At 59.5% G+C, this 17,024-nt stretch overlaps 3 protein-coding genes across 5 annotated transcripts in view; 1 reads left to right on the top strand and 2 right to left on the bottom strand.

The window, feature by feature from the left end:
- The window catches only part of LOC107215653 (chymotrypsin-like elastase family member 1), a 1,965-nt gene extending 225 nt beyond the window's left edge, over nucleotides 1-1,740 (bottom strand). Inside the window, exons 1-7 of the mRNA XM_015652002.2 lie at nucleotides 1,631-1,740; nucleotides 1,453-1,535; nucleotides 1,257-1,357; nucleotides 884-1,009; nucleotides 659-795; nucleotides 268-413; nucleotides 4-186 (exon numbers count right to left, since the gene is read on the bottom strand). Coding sequence (XP_015507488.1) covers nucleotides 4-186; nucleotides 268-413; nucleotides 659-795; nucleotides 884-1,009; nucleotides 1,257-1,357; nucleotides 1,453-1,535; nucleotides 1,631-1,673 — 819 coding nt within the window. The 5' untranslated portion in view covers nucleotides 1,674-1,740. The remainder of the gene's footprint in view (nucleotides 1-3; nucleotides 187-267; nucleotides 414-658; nucleotides 796-883; nucleotides 1,010-1,256; nucleotides 1,358-1,452; nucleotides 1,536-1,630) is intronic.
- A 908-nt stretch (nucleotides 1,741-2,648) lies between these two features.
- On the bottom strand, nucleotides 2,649-14,545 carry GALNT6 (polypeptide N-acetylgalactosaminyltransferase 6). Of its 3 annotated transcripts, none has more exons than XM_033520224.1 (11): nucleotides 14,458-14,545; nucleotides 9,575-10,168; nucleotides 8,658-8,830; nucleotides 7,470-7,619; nucleotides 7,151-7,385; nucleotides 6,075-6,192; nucleotides 5,773-5,973; nucleotides 5,213-5,344; nucleotides 3,940-4,041; nucleotides 3,689-3,841; nucleotides 2,649-3,539 (listed from the first exon to the last, which is right to left on the bottom strand). In XM_033520224.1, the coding sequence occupies exons 2-11, from the start codon at nucleotides 10,060-10,062 to the stop codon at nucleotides 3,426-3,428; spliced, it is 1,866 nt and encodes a 621-aa protein (XP_033376115.1). In that variant the 5' UTR covers nucleotides 10,063-10,168; nucleotides 14,458-14,545; the 3' UTR covers nucleotides 2,649-3,425. The 3 variants fall into 3 exon arrangements, with proteins under 3 accessions (XP_033376115.1, XP_033376117.1, XP_033376116.1); XM_033520226.1 differs by lacking the exon at nucleotides 14,458-14,545 and adding an exon at nucleotides 13,154-13,259; XM_033520225.1 differs by lacking the exon at nucleotides 14,458-14,545 and adding an exon at nucleotides 12,999-13,082.
- Nucleotides 13,296-17,024, top strand: part of LOC107215674 — a 5,219-nt gene continuing 1,490 nt past the window's right edge. The window contains exons 1-2 of the mRNA XM_015652036.2: nucleotides 13,296-15,608; nucleotides 16,293-16,756. Of these exons, the coding sequence (XP_015507522.1) occupies nucleotides 15,425-15,608; nucleotides 16,293-16,756 (648 nt within the window). The 5' untranslated portion in view covers nucleotides 13,296-15,424. The remainder of the gene's footprint in view (nucleotides 15,609-16,292; nucleotides 16,757-17,024) is intronic.

Here is a 17,024-nt window from a genome sequence, read left to right on the forward strand (position 1 = left end):
GGCCCGGCCCGGCCCGGCCCGGCCCGGCCGCCTTACGCTGTTGATCCAGGAGATGTAGGCGGAGACGCGGGTGAACACGGTGGGTTTGCGGACGACGTTGCAGCCCTGGCTGGACACGAAGCTGGTGACGCCGTGCACCTGGTACTGCCCGTTGACGGCGCAGTGCAGGGGACCGCCGGAATCGCCCTGCGGAGAGAGGAGCGGCGTGAGCCGGGGCTGCGGGGGGCGCCGGGGGCGGCGGGGGCAGCGCGGGGGCCGCGGCCGGACCTGGCAGCCGGAGCGCACGCCGTCCCCGCCGGCGCACACCATGGTGTTCTTGACGGTGGAGCCCCAGTAGGACGGGCTGGAGCAGGTCTGGTAGTCCACGACGGGCAGGTAGGCCTGGAGCAGGACGCTGGACAGCTGCCCGTTGCCTGCACGGACCCGGCGCCGGTCAAAGCAGAGCCCGGCCCCGCGCCGAGCCCCTCTGGCCCCGTCCACCCGTCCGTCCGCCCGTCCGTCCGTCCGTTCCCCCAGAGCTCGGCACGGCCCCGGCCCGGCGCTGGGCACCCGCAGAGAGCCCCGAGCGAAGCCTCCAAGGGCTCCGAGAGCTCCTCCCGCGGCTGCCGGCGTAGCCCGGCCTCGGGGCACTTTGGGGCGGGGGGAGCCCGTCACTCACTGCGGGTCAGGCCCCAGCCCGTGATGTAGCAGGGGTAGCCGTCGGGCAGGATGGTGCCTTCCCGGGGCAGCACCGCCAGCTGCACGGCGTTGTTCAGGGTGGCGTAGCCGCTCAGGCGGAACAGGGCGATGTCGTAGCTGCCGGGGCGAGGGGGAGGATGTTACGAGGAGCCCTCCCCCAAATCCCGGCCGGGCTCCCCCCAGCTCTCCCTCCCGCCGCCGTTACCCTCCGGCCACGTTGTTGGGGTTCCAGTAGGGGTGGACGATGATCTTGCTGACGCTGAAGATCTGCTCGCTGCCCTCGTTCTTGTTCAGGTTGTGCTCGCCGGCCACAACACGGTAGTTCATGTTACTGCCGGCAAGGTGCGAAAACCTCCATCAGCCCCGAATCCCGGGCACTCGGAGCGTGGAGCCGGGAGGCTCAGAGCAGGGAGAGGATGCTCCCACGGAAGCCCCATGGAGCCCCTGCCAGAGGAGCCCCAAAAGCCCCCCAAGGACGGCTGCTCTGCGGGGTTGGGGCAGGCAGAATTTCTCCTTGGGAAGGCTTTTGGGGGAAAGGAGCTTCGGCGAGAGGAAGGAGGGGTCCCCGCCCTGCTCACTTGTTCACGCAGTGGGCGGCGGTCATCACCCAGTTCCTCTGGATGAGGGAGCCTCCGCAGGTGTGGTGCCAGCCGCCCCCGGAGTAATACTGGAGGGAGATCTGGGGAGGGGGGCGAGACACGGCGCGGGGCTCAGCACAGGCTCCCGGAGCGAGGAGAGCCCCGGCAGCGGCCGTGGGACGGCGGCAGGACCCACCTGGTAGGGCCAGGCGTGCGAGCGCGCCTCGGTCCCTCCGACCACCCGCTGCATGTTCTCGACGTCCAGCTCGGAGCAGCGCCCTGGGGACAGAGGGACGGCGTGAGTCCCCACCGGGGGGGCGGCTCGGGGGCGGTTTGAGGAGGCGCCGAGGCCGAAGGCTCCGGGCGGGACTCACCGCACAGGGCGAGCGCGGCGAGGAGCACGAGCTGCAGCATCATCCTGGAGCGCGGTGTCCGCGGTGGGACCGAGGCGCTGCCCCGCGGGAGCTTTAACGGGGCCGCGGGAGGAGGCGCGGGAAGGGAAGCAGGTGCTGCGGCCCCGGCCAGCGGCCTTGGCCCCTCTGCCCGAGCACACACAGCGCCGAGGCCGGGGCAGCCCAGGGACACCCCGAGCGTCCCTCGGCTCTGGATCCCAGGGAGACGCTGCCCTGCTGCGCTGGCACCTCCTGTTCCCGAGTTCCAGAGCGGTGGCACGAGTCTGGCCCGCTCCCGGCCCGAGAAGACCTTGGCTGCAGCTCTCCGTGGCCTCGATTTGGGGGGTGGCTCCAAGAGCTCGATCCAACACCTGAACGGAGCCGCGTGGGCGCTGGGATGGGGAAATCGAGGCACAAACAGGGCACGACCTTCACCCCCTCCCCGAGCCCCCAGCACAGCCAGCGCTGGAGCAGGGCCGGGGCTCGGCCTCCCCGGGACCTGAGCTTGGGGCAAAATGAAGCAGCAGCAGCATGGTTTGAAACAAAGCCTGGACTTTTGGCCAAAGCTGTGTCCCTTTTTACCCCCTGAACTCCACCCTGAGGCTGTTTTTGGGGGGAGCCCCGGCTCTCGAGGCACAGGCGCTGGCAAACAGCATTTGGGCTCACGGGGGTCATGGGGTCACCCAGGGCAACAAAACTGAAGGCAATGAAAAGCACCTGCTGCAGTTCTGCCCTTATCTCCAAGGAAAACATGAGAGTTGACAGGAACACAATCTCCAAATAGTGCCATGCTTGTTCTGTCAGCACCAAGGGCACGGGGTGAGGGACAGCAGCAACGGCTGCGCCCTACACAGGGACACCTCAATCCAAAACTGATCCCCCAGCTGTGGCACTAAGAGCTGCCAACTCATTTTGCTCTAAATCGGGAGTTTCTAGAACAAGAAGAGGGAGGGATATCAAGTGAGAGGTGTGTGGGAATGCAGAAGGATCAAAGACAGGATTTGTGTAAAATAAATCATCTCTTTATTTGAGGTTCTGTGTCTAGGACAGATTCTCCCCATTCCTGTTTTGTCCAGGAGGATTCCACACCCCCTCTCCCCCTCCCCCAAAAATGAAATGGCAACAAAAGTGGCAGCTTCAGGTGTTGGGATAGACAAAAAATGCAGAACAGAGTAGATGTGGTACCCAGGATCTTCTTCAGGAGAATTCTGTGGTGCCACCAAGGGAAAGCTCCTCCTGCTCAGCACAAGCAGAATCGCATCAAGGAATCATCACCTTTTAATGATAATAATAAAAACCAAAAAAATCTAACAACTTCCTTTCCCCTCTTCAAATCCAACGCGATTCCTAAGGCACAGATCCCAGCTTCTCCCATTGCCCGCCAGGGGCCACCGCAAGCCACGATCCCCTCTGGACGGGAGGAGCCCCGCGGTCACCATCATCCTCTCCGCCGGGATTCCACATCTGGGGAGGCGCATCCACGTTTTTAATGCCCGATATGAACTGAAGAGTCTCTGGCTGGAGCCGGGAGAGGGAGGATGAGCAGCGGCTTCCGAGGAGAATCCGCAGGAGCGTCCTCGCCACGGCCGCTGCGTTTCGGGGTCCGTGGGGTGCCCCCGGCAGAGCCCGGCTCCCAAAGGTACGGGATTCAGTTCAAGGCAACCACAAAATGCAGCATATTTAAGGCTTTCACTTCTTAAATTAAAGCGAAGAAGGAAGTTTTTTGGATCCTGGTTTCCTGAGCGTGGCCGGGGCCGGCCGGGGGCTCTCCTCCCTTTTAGGTAAAGGACCAGAGCTGGTGCGGGTCCGTGAGGTCGCAGGGAGCCAGCGCCGGGTGCTTCCCCCGGGCCGTCAGACACATCCCCGAGGCCAAGTTCTTGATCAGCCGGTTCTGCCGAGAAACAACCCCGGCGATCAATGAGCGAGCGCGGGGTGAGCACGGCACGGGGCCGAGGGGAAACAGCCCCAGAGGAGCAGCACCGTGACGGGCACGATTCCGCCGTACCCGGGGGCATTCCCGGGGTGGAGGGGTCTCCTCACCTGCGCCAGGTCCCACTCCTCGCTGGGGGGCACCCGGCCGGGCTTCCCTCGGAACTGGCACTCGCCCAGCTCGGCAGCGGCCGCAGCCCCCCGCAGGCACAGCTCCTTGCCGATGTTGTGGCGCAGCTCCCGCTGGCTCGTGTACTCAAAGTACTGCGGGAACAGCCGAGCGGGGCCGTCACTGCTGCGCCCCGGGAGCTGCCCCGGGGGGAGCAGAGGGGGAAATGATGGGGGGCCTTTGGGGAACCCACCTGGTTTCCCCCCAGCCCGTGGCAGGGGTACATGATGAGAGGTTTCCCACCGTGGTTGTTCTCCCCAACGTCCAGACAGCTCTTGGTGCCTTCGTTTTTTATCTGGGGCGTGGGGGGAGGAGAAGTGTTTGGGGGGGAAAGAGGTGGTGGTGGGAAAAAGAGCGGGGAGAAAAATGAGAGAGAGGAAAGAGGGGGAAAAAAGATGGGGAGAAAAGGGCAGGGAAAGGCAACGGGAATGGGGGTGAGGAGAGGACAAGAGGGGGGAAAAAGGCCGGGACGGGGAAAAAGGGGCAGGAGTGAGGAAAACGGTGGGGAGAACGGAGGAAAGAAGGGCTGAGAGGAGCCGGGCTAGGACCCGCCTCGGGTTTGGCTCTGCGGAGCTCTGGGTTATCGCTGCGCAAACACGATCCCGGCACACAGCGCCGGGTCCGGGTCCCGGGTCCTTTCCAGGACATGAGGAACGCCCGAGCCATCGCCTCCGGCACGTGGAGCAGAGGGGAAGCCGCCCGGGCTGAGGTTTCAGGAAATAAAGGTGAATTAAAAGCTGGATGGGAGCCAGCACCCGGCCCAGCTGACACTGGGCTGTCACCTGGCCGTGCCGGCTGCTGTCACCTCGCCCTGGCTGAGGAGGGGCAGACTCAGGATCCAACACCCAGCTTGGGAGAACAGGCTTTTCTGACAACTCCATCCTCAGAGATGGAGCTGGAGCCCCTCATGCTGCCTGTCCTCAGTTCCTTGGGGATGCAGCCAGAGCTCCCTGTCCTGCTGTCCCCAGCTCCCCCAGGGACAGAGCCAGCCCTCCACATCCTGCCCGCCTCCTCTTCCCTGTGCATGGGTGGCTGGAGATGGAGTCCTGCATATCCCCAGATTCCTTCAGGGTGGAGCTGGAGCTCCACATCCCACCCCCACCTCTGTTCTTCCAGCCCTCCCTGTGCCAGGATGGTGTTTGGGGCTCAAGAAGTTTTCAGGTCTTCCCCCGAGTTTAACCCAAATCCACATCCCCGTGGGTTCCCCACTCTGAAACTCACCCCAGATCAGCTCTGCTGGATTCCAGCTTAGCCAGAGCCCAAACTGGCCCTGCCAGCCAGTGACAGATGAGGTGACAGACAGGACAGACAGACACAGTGAGCAGTGACAGACGTGGCAGCACCAACCCCCTCTCCTTCCCGGATTAATGCAAAACCCCCAAACCCAACCTTTGGGCACTTCCCCTCTTCTCTATTCCCAGCCCAGGACCGAGCCCCCTGGGTGCCCTGGCCATCCTGGCACTCACTGCTCCGTAGAACTTGGGGGTCAGGTCGGGCACAAACATCTCGGGGTAGACATTCTGCAGGTACCAGGTGAAGTTCCTGCAGTGCAGCCGCTCCCGCAGCCTGCGCCGCTCTGTGATGTCACCAAACGTCTTCTATTGGCAAAGTCACGGGAGAGAATGAAACTCTCACTTCAGAAAACAGTGGAGAGAATCCCCCAAAATCCCTTTATCCCTTTCTGAGCTGGGGCTCGGAGCTGGGAGTCACCCCAGCTTTGTCATCATTCTTCAATGGTGTGACCGAGACAAGTGGGAGGCATCACCTGACAGGTACCCACAGACTCCACCAAGAGCTTGGAGGTATTTTGGCACAAAATTTTGGTGTGAAAAAAAAATAAATATTCATAAACTCTGGTGTTTTCCTACCAGGAAAACATTCTGGCTGGAGGGGGAAAGAAAAAGAAAAGGCTTTTGGCTACTTCTGTCCACCTGTGTGTGGTTTCCCACCCCACCCCGCTCAGGTGGAGCTCCCAGCAGGACCAGCCCTCCCAGCAGAAGCAGCAGCCACCCAGCATGTCCAGTACCTCTCTGGCCATCTGGGAGGCTTGCTGGTTGCGGCGGTAGAAGATCTCCTTGTAGTCGTCCATCCAGACCTCAGCCAGGCGCACCTGGTTCCGGGAGATCACCTGGGTGCCCTTGGGGAACGTGTGGGGGCTCTTGGAGCGGAACACGTGGCCCACGACAGAGCAGGGGATGATCTCGACCTGTCCCCCACACTGCCACACCTGTGGGGAAGCCACACCTGAGGTGGGGGGGTCCAGCCCCCGGGCCCCCCAGCAGGGAGCTCCCTGGAGGTGCCCTTTGAAGGTGACCCCCCCATCCTTACCCTGAAGGACATTTCCACGTTTTCACCCCCCCAGATCTCCATCTGGTCATCGTAGGAGCCAATGTGCTCGAAGTAGGACCTGGAGATGGCGAAGAGGCCACCTGCGAAGGTCGGGGACCTGCGGGGGACAAAGAAGGGGTTAAACACAAATAAAAGAGCAGAAATCTGAGTTTTGAGACATCACAGCCCCAGAATCCCCCTCCATCCAGCTGTGGTGGCTTTGGTGAACAGGCTGGGCCTGGCTGCTGGGAGGGGACAGAGGTGACTGTGTGACATGGAGGGGCCTTGCTGCTGGCTGGATTCAAAATGAAAAGAAGATATTGTTACCAAAAACCTGTCACCAAAAAGAGGGGACGGTCAGAGCTCGGTGCCCCAATCCCTCCTCCCATTTCCCTAATCTTTTCCATCTGAGGCTGGAACAGAACCTTGTTTTTATTCAGGAAAAATAATAAACCCCGAGGATTTGCTGAGCTGCTGGAGACGAGGCACCGGTGGGAGCCAAGTGCCCGGCTGGAGGTGAAAGGGGCCTTTATTGGGACAGGAGCGTCTCCCAGGTGACCCGTGCACAAAGCCAGCCCCGCGGCCGGGGTGGGGACGGGGCCAGGCGGGGTGTCCGGTGTCTCCCAATGGGAGCACCCAGCTTATCCTCGGTGGGAAAACTCCTCAGGCTCTCTCCGCATGTAAAACAGAGGGGGAAAAATTAGGGATTTTGGTGCATCCTGATCCACAGGTGACTTGTTCTGTGCGGGGGCACTCGGGTATCCGAGAGGAAGAAGGTACAGACAGCAATTAAATCCTTAATGGGTGACTCTGCTGGTGCGAGAGGTGGCCGGAGGCAATTCCAAGGTCAGTTGTGGCCCCGAGTTCCCCAAGCCCCCGTGAGATTTGTTCTCCACCATCCCCACAGCTCTGACCCTGCCCGGGCACAAACTCCCTGAGATCCCCTACACCTCCCTGAGAACTCCGCTGGGAAGGGGCAGCACCGCCTGCCCTGAGGCACCAAAACCAAGGAGAACACCCATTTGTTGGAAAAAAGAGCAAACCCAGCTGGATAAAGAGTCCTGTGCTGGACTCACTTGATGGGGAAGGTCTCATCCTTCCTGCGCTGCCTCTCCCGGGCGGGAACGACCTCCCAGCCGAAAGTCAGGCTCCAGTCGAAGTTGCCCCGGCTGTGCTGCTTCCCATTCTGGATGGGCTTGGAGAACTCGAAGGTGTTGAGGTCGATGGTGGCAATGTCGGGGCTCACAACGGCCGTGGGCTCCTCGGCAATGCGGGACAGGAGCGGCTCCAGCCATCCATGGAAACACTCGCCTGGGACACAGGGCAGGGTTGGAGCAGGGACAGCGCCACTCACAGCGCCCGGGGGCACACGGGTGGCACAGGGTGGGCACTCACAGTGGGCATCCAGGAAGGTCAGCACCTCCCCGCTTGCCACGCTGGCCCCCAGCAGCCGTGCCGTGATGAGTCCCTTGCGTTCCCGCTGCCGCACCACGCGCACGATCTGCAGCTGCTCCACGTAGCGATCCAGCTCCTCCTTCAGGTACTCTGAGGGTGGGAAGAGCATCTGGGTCCATAAGAGAGGCAGGTGCCAGTCCCTGGGGCCTCCCATCCCATCCCATCCCATCCCATCCCATCCCATCCCATCCCATCCCATCCCATCCCATCCGCTGCTGCTCAGACCCTGCAGTTTTGGGTTCAGGGACCCCTGAGCCTTTGCCCCAAACCCAAGTGTATTTTTTGCTAAAGAAGAAGAGTTTTATGAGGGTCTAAGCCCCCTCTGTCTCATCCCTCTCTGGAGAGGGACTGGGGGACTGACAGGGAGAGGTCACGTTCTGCACTTGAAGGGTCACCAGGACCAAGTTGTGACTGAGGGAAGGGACAGTGGACACAGGGTCACCACCAGAGGATTCCGGGATTTCTTGGCAGGTGCAGCCAAGCCAGGAGCTGGAAATGACCAAGTGAGAGCTGGGACCCCCAGAAAACCATTCTGGGAAGGGAACCTGAGTCCCACCCACGTCCAGCCACAGTGGGAGTCGAGGTCTGGGGCAAGGAGGCCCTGGGGCACCCTGAGGTTCCTGCTCCTCGGGAGCCCGTGGGTGGAAAGAGAGAATTTATCTGGGACAAGGGCAGAGTCCGTTCCTCCCAGTGCCCTGACACTGAACCCCGTGTTAATTATCTCTGGGTACTAATTAATGAGGGTTGCAGCTGGCTGAGGGTGGAGGTTTGTGGGGCACCTGGTTTGTCCCCAGGGTTGGGTTAACAGCAGTGCTGGGGAAGGGAAAATCCCAGGGGTGCTCTGGGGTGAGTGTGAAATCCTGGGATGCTGAAAGCTTCAGTCATTTCTCCAAGTGGCTCAGAGCTGCCACTTCCAGGCTTGGAAAGGGGCTTGGTGTCCCTTGCATCCTGCCAGGGCTCCTGTGTCCTTCTGATCCCACATCCTGCCATGGATTCTGCCTCCTGCTGGCCCCCAAATTCCCCCACCGCTCCCTCACAGCTCCCTGTGGCTGCTGCACCCCTCTGACCCACATCCCACCATGGTCCCTGCCTCCCTCTGACCCCTGTGTCCCCATGGCCCCCACCCACCATCCGTGCTGGCATCGTCCACCAGGATGACCTCTCGGAGCAGCCGAGCCGGGGACGAGTGCAGGACGCTGTAAACTGTCCGGAGCAGGGTGGACCAGGCCTCGTTGTGGAACACAATGACCACGCTGGTGGTGGGGAGGGGAGGGCAGCGCTTGAACTTCTGGTCAATGCACCTGGGGGACAGAATGGAGGGGATGAAGGGGGAAGCACGACTGGAGTGACCCCCTGATATCCCCTCCTCCCCAAACCCCACAGCAGGGGAGCAGCTCTGGCCCCTCTGGACTCATCCCTGCTTTGATTCCCATTGATTTTGGTTGAGTGAGTCCTGTTCCTGGCCTCCGTGTCCCCCCTTTGTCACTGCTACACCTGCTAAGCACGGATAATCGCCTGCCAGCGCGGGAGGCTGGATTCCTCCATCCCTTTCAAGGCTTTTTCCATCCCAAATTCCCCCCATGTCTCCCCCATCCCACCCCCCCTTGGGGGCAGGGCTGGGGGGGCCCCGCTTTAATCCGGCAGCCCCTGGCCGAGGGCAGGTGGGGAAATCTCTGGAGTTTCCCCGAATCCCTCCCCCCAACCCCAGCGGGGTCCGAGGCCGTTCCACTTGGCTAAGAAAAGAAAAATCTGACCGCTGGAGCCGCTGGAATAAAGGAGGGAGAGGAGGGAAAGGCGGGGAGGTGACGGAGCCACCGAGCAGGTACAGGGAGACACAAAGAGCCTGTTGCCACTAAACCCGCCCCCAAGGGGCCAAAATTAGGGAGAAATAATAATAAATAGATTCTTTTCTTTTTCAGCTCTGTCTCCATTCAGTCCCCTGCCGGTGCTGGGTGACATCCCGGCCCCAATCTGCTTTAATTTCCTCTGCAATTTAAGGGAGTGAGTGGCCAGGTTGAAGGGCTGGGTGGGTTTTGGGTTCTCACTCGGGGGGGCGGCTGTCGGGGCCCAGCGCCCGCTGCAGGGAGATGCGGTCGCTGGCGAAGGCGTTGAAGCAATGCTTCTCATAGCCCCGCTCCTTCTCCTTCGTCTCCTCGGGAGTCCAGCGATCCTTCTTGAAGGCTTTTCCGTCGGCCCCGGGGCTGGCGGGGTCCTGCGGGGGTCTCTCCATGAGCGGCCGCAGCTCGGCCGCGGTGTAGGAGCCGGGCAGGCAGGAGCGGGCGCTGGGCAGCGGCTCCGGGGGCGGCTCCGGGGCTCCGATCTGCAGCCGCGGCATCGAGTCCCGCAGGTCCCGCACCGCCCCCAGCATCAGGTCCAGCACCTGGTCCTTGCCCTGCACGATGTTCCGCAGCCACGGCTCCTCGCCCGGCTCCTTCCTCCCCACGTCCTTTTGGAGGATGAAGAGGAACAGGACGAAGACGGCGCCAGCCAAGGCCACCTTCAAGGGGCTGTAGCGGCGGCGGAACAGCCTCATTTTGGGGTTTTTGGGGGGTTTTTGGAGAGTTCACCGGGCTGGGCTGGGGGATTCAGGAATGTGGGGGCTCGGGGTGCATCACGGTGTCCTACTCTGCTCCAGTGACCTGGGGGAAGGAGAAACACCTGCAGTTAATTCCGAGCTGGATGTGCCCCGAGTTCATCCCCCTGATATCAAAATAGGAATATTGTACTGAAGATATAATATGTAATATATAATAAATATATAATATATAATAACTATACAATATATAATATACTATATTTAAAATATAACTAAAATGATATTGTACCTAAACCAGAATATATAAATATAATCAAATCATGGAATAGATTTGTTAAGGGCCTTAAAGCCCTAACCCTAACCCAGTCCAAACCCCTGCCACGGGCAGGGAACCTCCCACTAGACCAGGTTAATAACAAATAATAACATAATAATACAGTAGAAATATAATACCTTAATATATTGACATTGCAAAGTAACATGAGTAACATATTAACAATACAATGTTAGTAATATAATAATATTAATATAATTATGTTATATAAGTACTAACATTAGTAAGACTAATATAGCAATATAATATTAGCAATATATTATATAAAGTTTGGCACTAGTGACACCTGTAAAATTCATTCCCACCCAGCCCTTCCAGCCCCTAAATCCTTCCCAAAATTAAAAGACCACAAAACGTGTGGGTTAATAAATGCTGGAGGATGTGCCACCCCCCACCACAACACACGGGATCCCCCACAAGTTTCTTCTGGGCCAGATCCGGAGGCTGCAGCCTCCCCCTGCCACTGCCCGAAGTTAAAATAGAGCCAAAAATTTGTCAAAATATTTTTGGCCGCTGGGTAAAAGCCTTTTCCTGGGCATTTTCCTGCCTGCGAAGGGAAACTCGAGCAGACCATGGGGTGCTCCCGGCTGGGCTGAGTTGGAGCAGCAGGTTCTGTGTCCGGTGCCGTGTCCGGTGCCGCGGCCACCGGAGCTCGGTGCCAGCTCCCGAATTTGCCCTGGGATCCGTCGGAGGCTCTGAGCTTCCCACCACCCCCAAACTTCCCGCAGCTCCTCTTTGTGAGCCGCGGCCGCCGGAGCATGGACGAGCCCGGCGGGATCCATTCACCGCCATCTCCTCCTCCTCCACTTCGGGGTCCCCCCCCTTCCCTTGATTCCTTTTTCCCCCTTTTCATTCCCTTGGAAATGGGGCGGGGAAGGGCACCTGCCACAACTTCAAGGGCGAGGAAGTTTGGGCTGGGGAGGAGGAGGGTCCCCGGGGTCCCCGCTCTGAGCGCCGCGGGATCAAAGCTGGACCGCGCTTCACTGCCAAGGGCGCCCGGCCCCATCCAGCACCAAAAACAGCAGAATCGGGGAAAAACCATCAATCCCCTCGTGTGTCCTGCCATTCCCTCGGAATTCCTGCCCCAAGGTGCCCCCGAGCACCGAGGTTTTCATTGCAAGGTCTTGCTGTACAAGGAGGGGGAGGGAAAAGAAACGGATTTTTTGGGGAAAAAACCCCGTTTCCATCAATCCCACAACTCTCTGAGCTTCCTTCCTGCCACGTTCTAACGAAGCTCGTTAGGTGTCGGTGTTAATTAGCCCCAGAGGGACACAGGTTGTGCACAGCAAGAGCTGCCGCTCCCGGGGGGCCCCAACCCCAAACCCCTCCCCAGTCCCTTCCCCAAAAGGGCCAAAAAACCAAATACAAATAAAAACTTCCCCCCGATAGACTGGACTGGATTTGGGATAAAGCTCCAGCGAGAGCTCCTGGCGCACCTGAGCTCTCCGCTACCTGCCCTGCAAACTCCCGGGGGGATTCTGCTCCAGCCCATCCCAAAAATCCCGGCTTGCGACGGGGCCGGCCCTGCACCCAGGAAAAACAACATCAAAATGATCCAGTGGAGCCTACTGGCGTCAGGAAAGGGGAAAAAGGGGTTCGGTGGGAATTCGGGGAGAATCCCCCGTGGTGTGGGAGTGAGGGATGGTGGGAAGAGGCAGAAACAGAGATGTACTCGTGGAGGAAATAAAGGAAAATAAATAAAATACGGGTGAATTGACACGGACACTGCCGAAGGCGAGGTGGCCGCCGGCTCCACGTGGCAGCGAGACACGATGACATCGGGAGGGGCAGGGGCTGGGAAAAGACAAGAGCGGGAAGCGGGGGGAAAGCGGGGAAAGCGGGATTGCCCCCGGTGGGATTCAGTTCCAGTGGGAGGAAATGGATGTGCTGGGGAGTGTAAAGGGTGGGAGCTCACAGGAAGCAGGATCCTGTCGTGCTGCCCCCGTCCAGGCGCTGCCCTCATCCCCAGGGATGAGCCCAGGGGGTCCTGGAGCCGCTCCCGGTGGTGCGGAACGGGAGCGCCCGGAGTTGGGGGGTGTGTGAGGGTCTCTGCCCTGCCGGGGGCCCTGGGCGTGACGGGGGCCGGGTCCTTCCACTGCCCTGGAGCCGCTTGGCTGCTCTGGAGGCTCCATCCGGATCCCCCGCCCCGAGGGGGCTCCATCCCAGGACCCCCTGAACCCCCTTCCACGGAGGGGCCGCTGCACCGGGACCCTCCGAGCGCCCCACCAAGCCCACCCTGCTCCCCCTTCCCCCGGACCGAGGGCTCCCCACCCTCACCTCCTGTCTCCCCTGTCGTGGAGGGGGGGATCCACACCAGGACCTCCAGACCCCCTTCCCATGGTCGGGGCTCCTCACCGGGATCACCGGGACCCCCGAACCCCTCCTCTGAGGCAAGAACTTCACAGTGGGATCCCAGCCCCCCTTACCGCAGAGGGGGGCACCGCACCACGACCCCCGGAACCACCGAACCCCCTTCCCTGGGGCGGGGGCTGCGCACCGGGACCCCCTTCCCTCGGCAAGAGCTCGGCACCGGGACCCCCAGACCCCCTTACAGCTGAGGGGGGCTCAACAGCGGGACCCCCGTCCCCTCCCCTCTCACCGGCTCCGAAGCGGCTGCGGGGCCGCAGGTGCGTCCGGCTGGGGCGGGGCCACCTGCGCTCCCCGTTCCCCGCCCCCCGGTGCAGGTGCACGGGGCGGGGCCGCCGCGGTCCTAAAGCCACCTGGCCCGGCCAAAACACCGGGTCCTAGAGGTACCTGCCAGGGGAAACATCGCGTCCTGGAGCCGCTCGGCCGTGCCGGGAACAGCGCCTGATCCTGGTACCACCCGCCGGGCCCGCGCCTGAGATGGAGCTGCTGTGCTGGGGACCAGTAAGGGACCGGCACTGGGGACACTGGAAACCTCAGGGACCTGTTGAGGTCACAGGGTGTGAGCCCAGGTGTGCCGGGACCGGCACTGGGGACACGGAGCCGCACGGGTCGGACCCCACGTGTGATGGGGACCAGTAAGGGACCGGCACTGGGCGTGATGGGAGAAGCAGGATGGCTGCGGGAAAAGCCCTGGAGGGACGGGCCCGAGCGGGCTCCATCACCCAGCAGAGGAGTTTCCTTTGGCTCTGAGCTGCGAGGAGGATTTGGGAGATTTGAGCTGAAGCAGAGCGAGGATTAATCAGGATTATTGAGATATTAGCTGGAATATTAACTGGTTTACAGCGGATGAGGTCCCTGGGGCACAAACATCCATCAGCCCCAAATTAAAACTCTAATGAGCTGGAATAAGGTGTGAGGGTAAACTGAGGCACAGATTAGAGCCAACCCTCGGCCTCCACGAGCCCCCCGGGGCTTTTCCGAGTTCACTTCGGAGCCGCCGCTCTCGCCCGTTTCGTTTCCTCCTTCGGAGGTTTCGCTCTTCGCTCAAAACCCGAAGGGGAAATTCCCTCCCCCGAATTTGCTGCTGCTCGACTTTCAGGCAGCCGCCACTCTCAGCTCGTCACCGCGGCCACCAGCACGGTCCCCAGCACGGTAAATCACTTCTGGGGGAAATAGAAGGATTTTGGGGTCCACTCCGGGTTGGGTGGTGGATGGGATTTGGAGCCGGGTTCTGCTCCTCGGAGCCGCTCTGCCAACCCCGAAAATGAGAGTTTTTATGTTTCCAAATTACTGCTTTTAATTGCAGCTTGGGAGAGGCTTTTTTTGGGACATAAAAAAATCTCCTGCAACTTCTTCCTGGTGGCAGCAGTCTGGGGGAAATGAGAAGGAGTCGAGACCCGAAAAACCCCAGCAGGGATGGAATAAAATCCATTACAAAATCTTTCCAGGTTGTTAGGGAGTGACGGCTCCGTGTCGCACTCCAATTAATAATTAATTGGCGTCTTTATAGACAACTCTCAGGCAAAACAAAACTTGAATTCGAGGTGGAGTTGGCTGCCTTGGGGAGGCTGAAAAATGCTCACTTGTAAATTTTTAAGGAGTAGAGGAACCCAAAAAGCCAAAATCAGGGTGAAGTTTCCTCTCGGTGCGGGGCGAGCACTGCAGTTCCCTGAGCTGGGAGCAAACCTTACCATTGCCTCTGAGGTTTTCCTTGCTCCAGGTTCATTTCCTTCAGGATTTCTGCTCTTCTTCCCTCCCCGGGACTCCACAGCGTCGGAGGCAGCTCCATCCAACCTTCCAGCCAAAGCCCTAATTTGAGTTAGAGTTTAAATTTAACGCCGAGCTGAAACTTGCAGCGCTGAGCTGAGCAGACCTGGAGGAGCTGACAGGAAGCCCAGGATGATTTGCATGAAGATCTCACCAACCCTTCACATCCCCTTTGCAGATTGTTTGCAGATTTGTGCCCGGCTTTGGGTTTATTTATTATCTTTTCTCCCGGTAATAATTGGTGCAAGATGGGAAAACTGGGACGTTTAATCCATAATACAGCTGTTAAAGAGGGGAGAAATGTGGGGAACACAATTTTCCTCCATAATGCCAATATTTGGTTAATTGATGCTGGGTGGTGCTTCCTGGGGTATTTTTGGGAGGAGAAGAGGCTGAGCAGCTCAAAAAAAGGGAATTGTGTCCCCACCCTTGGACATCATTCCTTGGATGGGTTTGTAGTTGGGAGTTTTTTGCTCTCGTGCCCAAAGAATCCCATTATCTGGTACTGAGTTGGAAATACAACTTTTTCCAGGTAGATATTTTTTACTAAATGGGATTTTCAGGCTGTTTGGAGCTTGTGGAAGTCGTGGGGGAGAGGTGGAAAAACCCAGCTTGGCTCCTCTTAGGAAGAATCTCTTCACCTTTTTTTTTTGGTATATATTATGAGAGAACTGTTAATGCTTCTCTCTGTGCAGTCCCACACACCTGCAGCAGCTGGGATCTGGAGGTACCAGCAGCACCTGATCCTCCCCATCCCTCATCCATCCCTCAGGATCATCCATCCATCCATCCATCCATCCATCCATCTATCCATCCATCCATCCCATCCCCATCCCTCAGGATGACCCTGGCAGCTCCTCCCTGCCCCTGGATAACACCAGTCATCAGTGGATGATTATTAATGTGATAATTATTACTGTTGGCAGGTGCTCGTTCCCTCTGCTGTCCCCTGGAGTGCTGGAGATGGAGGAGGTGTTCCTGCAGCTCTGGGGGGAGGTGGCCAGGCTGCAGGAGCTGTGCTCGGAGCAGGGGAGGCTCCTCCAGAGGCTGAGGGCCAGGAAGGGACCAGTTCTCGGTGAGTGGGGCCTGTGGGGTCCCCAGTCTGCACATTTGGGTCATTCCCATCTTTGTCCCGGTGCCCTCAGGAAGTTCCTCTGGTGAGGTGAAGGAGGAAGATGCCCTGAGCCCATCGTGGCTTTTGGCTGTCGCTGCTCAGGGACACTCCTGGTCCTGGGACCATCACCTGGAGAGGGTGGGGGAGGATCTACATCCCAGAAAACACCCAGGAACCCTCTGGTTCTCCAAGGATTCCCCCTCTCCATACTCTCCTCTCCCCCACAAACACTCACATGGCTCCCACGGGGTCTGGCACCATTTTCCCAACCCTAAAATGGGAATTTTGTGGACAGGAGGGATCAGTTTGGACAAAGCTGTGCTGGGAAACTGCAGCCTCCCTGCCCTGGGGCTTCCTCCTTTCCACCTGTGTCCTTCCAGGACTTAAACCAAAGCCTTTCCTGGGATGAAGCTGGAGTTTGGGGACACAGGGGTGTCCCAGTGTCCTGAGGGAGCTGATGTTCCTCCAACCCTCAGCCCTCCCTCGTTGTCCTCAGTGTCCTTTCTCTGTTGGCCCAGGCTCCAGAGGAGATGGCTGAGCTCTGCCAGCCCAGGGGTTTTCCAACAGGAAAATGGAGCAATGGAAAGGGAAAAAAACCCCTTCAGATTCCTGGGAATGACCCCTCTGCCTTCCTCTCTCCCAAAGACATCCCGGTGTCGCTGCCTATCCAGTGCACGGAGGACGTGGTGCCAGGGGACGGGCAAAGGTCACCTGAGAGCTGCCAAAACCACCCAGGGGCTCTGACATCCTCCACATCCCCCCTGGAGGGCTCTGCTTGTCCCATGGAACATCCCCAGGCCACCAACAGGCTCCCCCCAGGCCCTGGGAATGGCGTGGGGACCGGAGGAGCCGCAGCTTTTGGCAGCAGCGAGGGGGAGAAGGGAGATGTGCCCACCTGGATGAGAACCTGGGTCCTCCCTGTCCCCTGGGAAGGAGGAAGAGCCCCCTGCAGCCCTCGGGAGTTGGAGACACTAAATCCAGGGGCTGGGGGCTCCTTCCCAAATCTTCTGGATCTCTACAGAGCCCCAGAAGTGCTTGAGAGGGAAGATGGTCCCCGGGACGTGGCTCTCCCTGGGGAGGCTCTGGTGGAGATCCGAGGGCCTGTGAAGGTAATTTGGGAGGCTGGCAGGGAATTTGGTCCATGCTGGAGTTATGGCATCAGGGACACTTCACCCTCCTCTCCATCAGCCCTGGACACATGGGAAGTGTGCCAGAGTGGGGTTATTTTCTTAAAAGGTCTCTGGGCACTCAATTTTCTGGTTCCCAGGGGAGTTGGGTACAGGGAAGCCCCTGAGGTCCATCTGTCCAGCAGGACATCGCTCCTGTGATCCTCACAGAGGCTTTGGGCATCCCTTGGAGGAGTTAGGTCAGTTAGGT

The sequence above is a fragment of the Parus major genome, linkage group LGE22 (genome assembly GCF_001522545.3).
Source record: "Parus major isolate Abel linkage group LGE22, Parus_major1.1, whole genome shotgun sequence".
NCBI lineage: Eukaryota > Metazoa > Chordata > Aves > Passeriformes > Paridae > Parus > Parus major.

Excerpts from the sequence above, each read along its gene's own strand:
- GALNT6 (XM_033520224.1), bottom strand. The coding sequence starts at position 10,062 with ATGAGGCTGTTCCGCCGCCGCTACAGCCCCTTGAAGGTGGCCTTGGCT. Across the intron at positions 8,831-9,574 it reads CCCGACAGCCGCCCCCCCGA|GTGCATTGACCAGAAGTTCA; the intron begins GTGAGAACCCAA and ends TCTGTCCCCCAG. Across the intron at positions 5,974-6,074 it reads ACGTGGAAATGTCCTTCAGG|GTGTGGCAGTGTGGGGGACA; the intron begins GTAAGGATGGGG and ends GCTTCCCCACAG.